Source organism: Chanodichthys erythropterus, chromosome 11 (assembly GCF_024489055.1).
Source record: "Chanodichthys erythropterus isolate Z2021 chromosome 11, ASM2448905v1, whole genome shotgun sequence".
Lineage (NCBI taxonomy): Eukaryota > Metazoa > Chordata > Actinopteri > Cypriniformes > Xenocyprididae > Chanodichthys > Chanodichthys erythropterus.
This window is the reverse complement of record NC_090231.1, coordinates 4,991,976-4,992,937: the sequence shown is the minus strand read 5'-3', so window position 1 is coordinate 4,992,937 and position 962 is coordinate 4,991,976. Positions and strand designations below refer to the sequence as shown.

Genomic DNA, 962 nt, shown 5'->3' with positions numbered 1-962 from the left:
AGTTAAACAATAACTGTAATTCACATAAAATGTGTTATGTTGCTATTTTATAAGACCACAAAAGAAAAGGGCGGACCGCGACGAGCCGTGGATGAACTCGGTCACCCCCCCTCTCTCTCCTTCATCCAGAATCCGTCCAATCAGCGCGGCGTATGCAAATCACAACCCAGCGCCGCACCGTCCCTGCCCCGTCCGACCGGGGTGACGTCATGCGCACATATTCTCCGGTAGTGCCGCGTCTGGCTGCAGCGAGTCAGACAGCGAACAGAAACGAGCTGCAAGGGAGGGGTGCGCACTCGAAGGGGAATATCGCCACCGCCGGCATTCCAGTCTCCTGGAATAACGCTTATTCCACGCTTCGGGATTGCACTGATTTTTTTTATTACTATTGTTTGGACACAAGGAAGAAGGACGCGCATTGAATCCGCACCCGTGGAGCTTTTTAAACCAGCCGTTCCCAGCTCAATCCCACCCTCCTCCTGTAAGTTTTCCCCTCTTTGTTTCCAGACCCATCCAAGATGCCTAGTTCGCTGTTCGCCGACATGGAGCGGAGCGGCAGCGGCGGGCAGGGGGACGCCCTGGATGACCAAAGAGCCCTACAGATCGCCCTGGACCAGCTCTCCCTGCTCGGACTGGATAACGATGAAAATTCTCTGTATGACAACGAGCCCAGGAAAAAGAGCGTGAACATGACCGAATGCGTCCCCGTTCCCAGTTCCGAGCATGTTGCCGAAATTGTCGGCAGGCAAGGTAATCATTATCATCTTCATCTTGAAGTTGCATGTGTTGTCATTTGCATGCATGATATATAGGGAATGTAGGTTATAGCCTATTTTCAACTGCACTGCCCTCCTTATGTCCGACCAAACAAAAGCAAGGGAGCTCTGACACAACCCAAGCATATCTACCTTTAATGTGTCATCTCGTTTATACACACAAAAATTCCTGTATATCCCTAGGCT

The 962-nt window shown here is 51.1% G+C and overlaps 1 protein-coding gene across 1 annotated transcript in view; it reads left to right on the top strand.

Moving 5' to 3' along the window:
* Positions 1-296: 296 nt before the first annotated feature.
* The window catches only part of mex3b (mex-3 RNA binding family member B), a 3,720-nt gene continuing 3,054 nt past the window's right edge, over positions 297-962 (top strand). Inside the window, exon 1 of the mRNA XM_067400608.1 lies at positions 297-750. Within this exon, the coding sequence (XP_067256709.1) occupies positions 519-750 (232 nt within the window). The 5' untranslated portion in view covers positions 297-518. The remainder of the gene's footprint in view (positions 751-962) is intronic.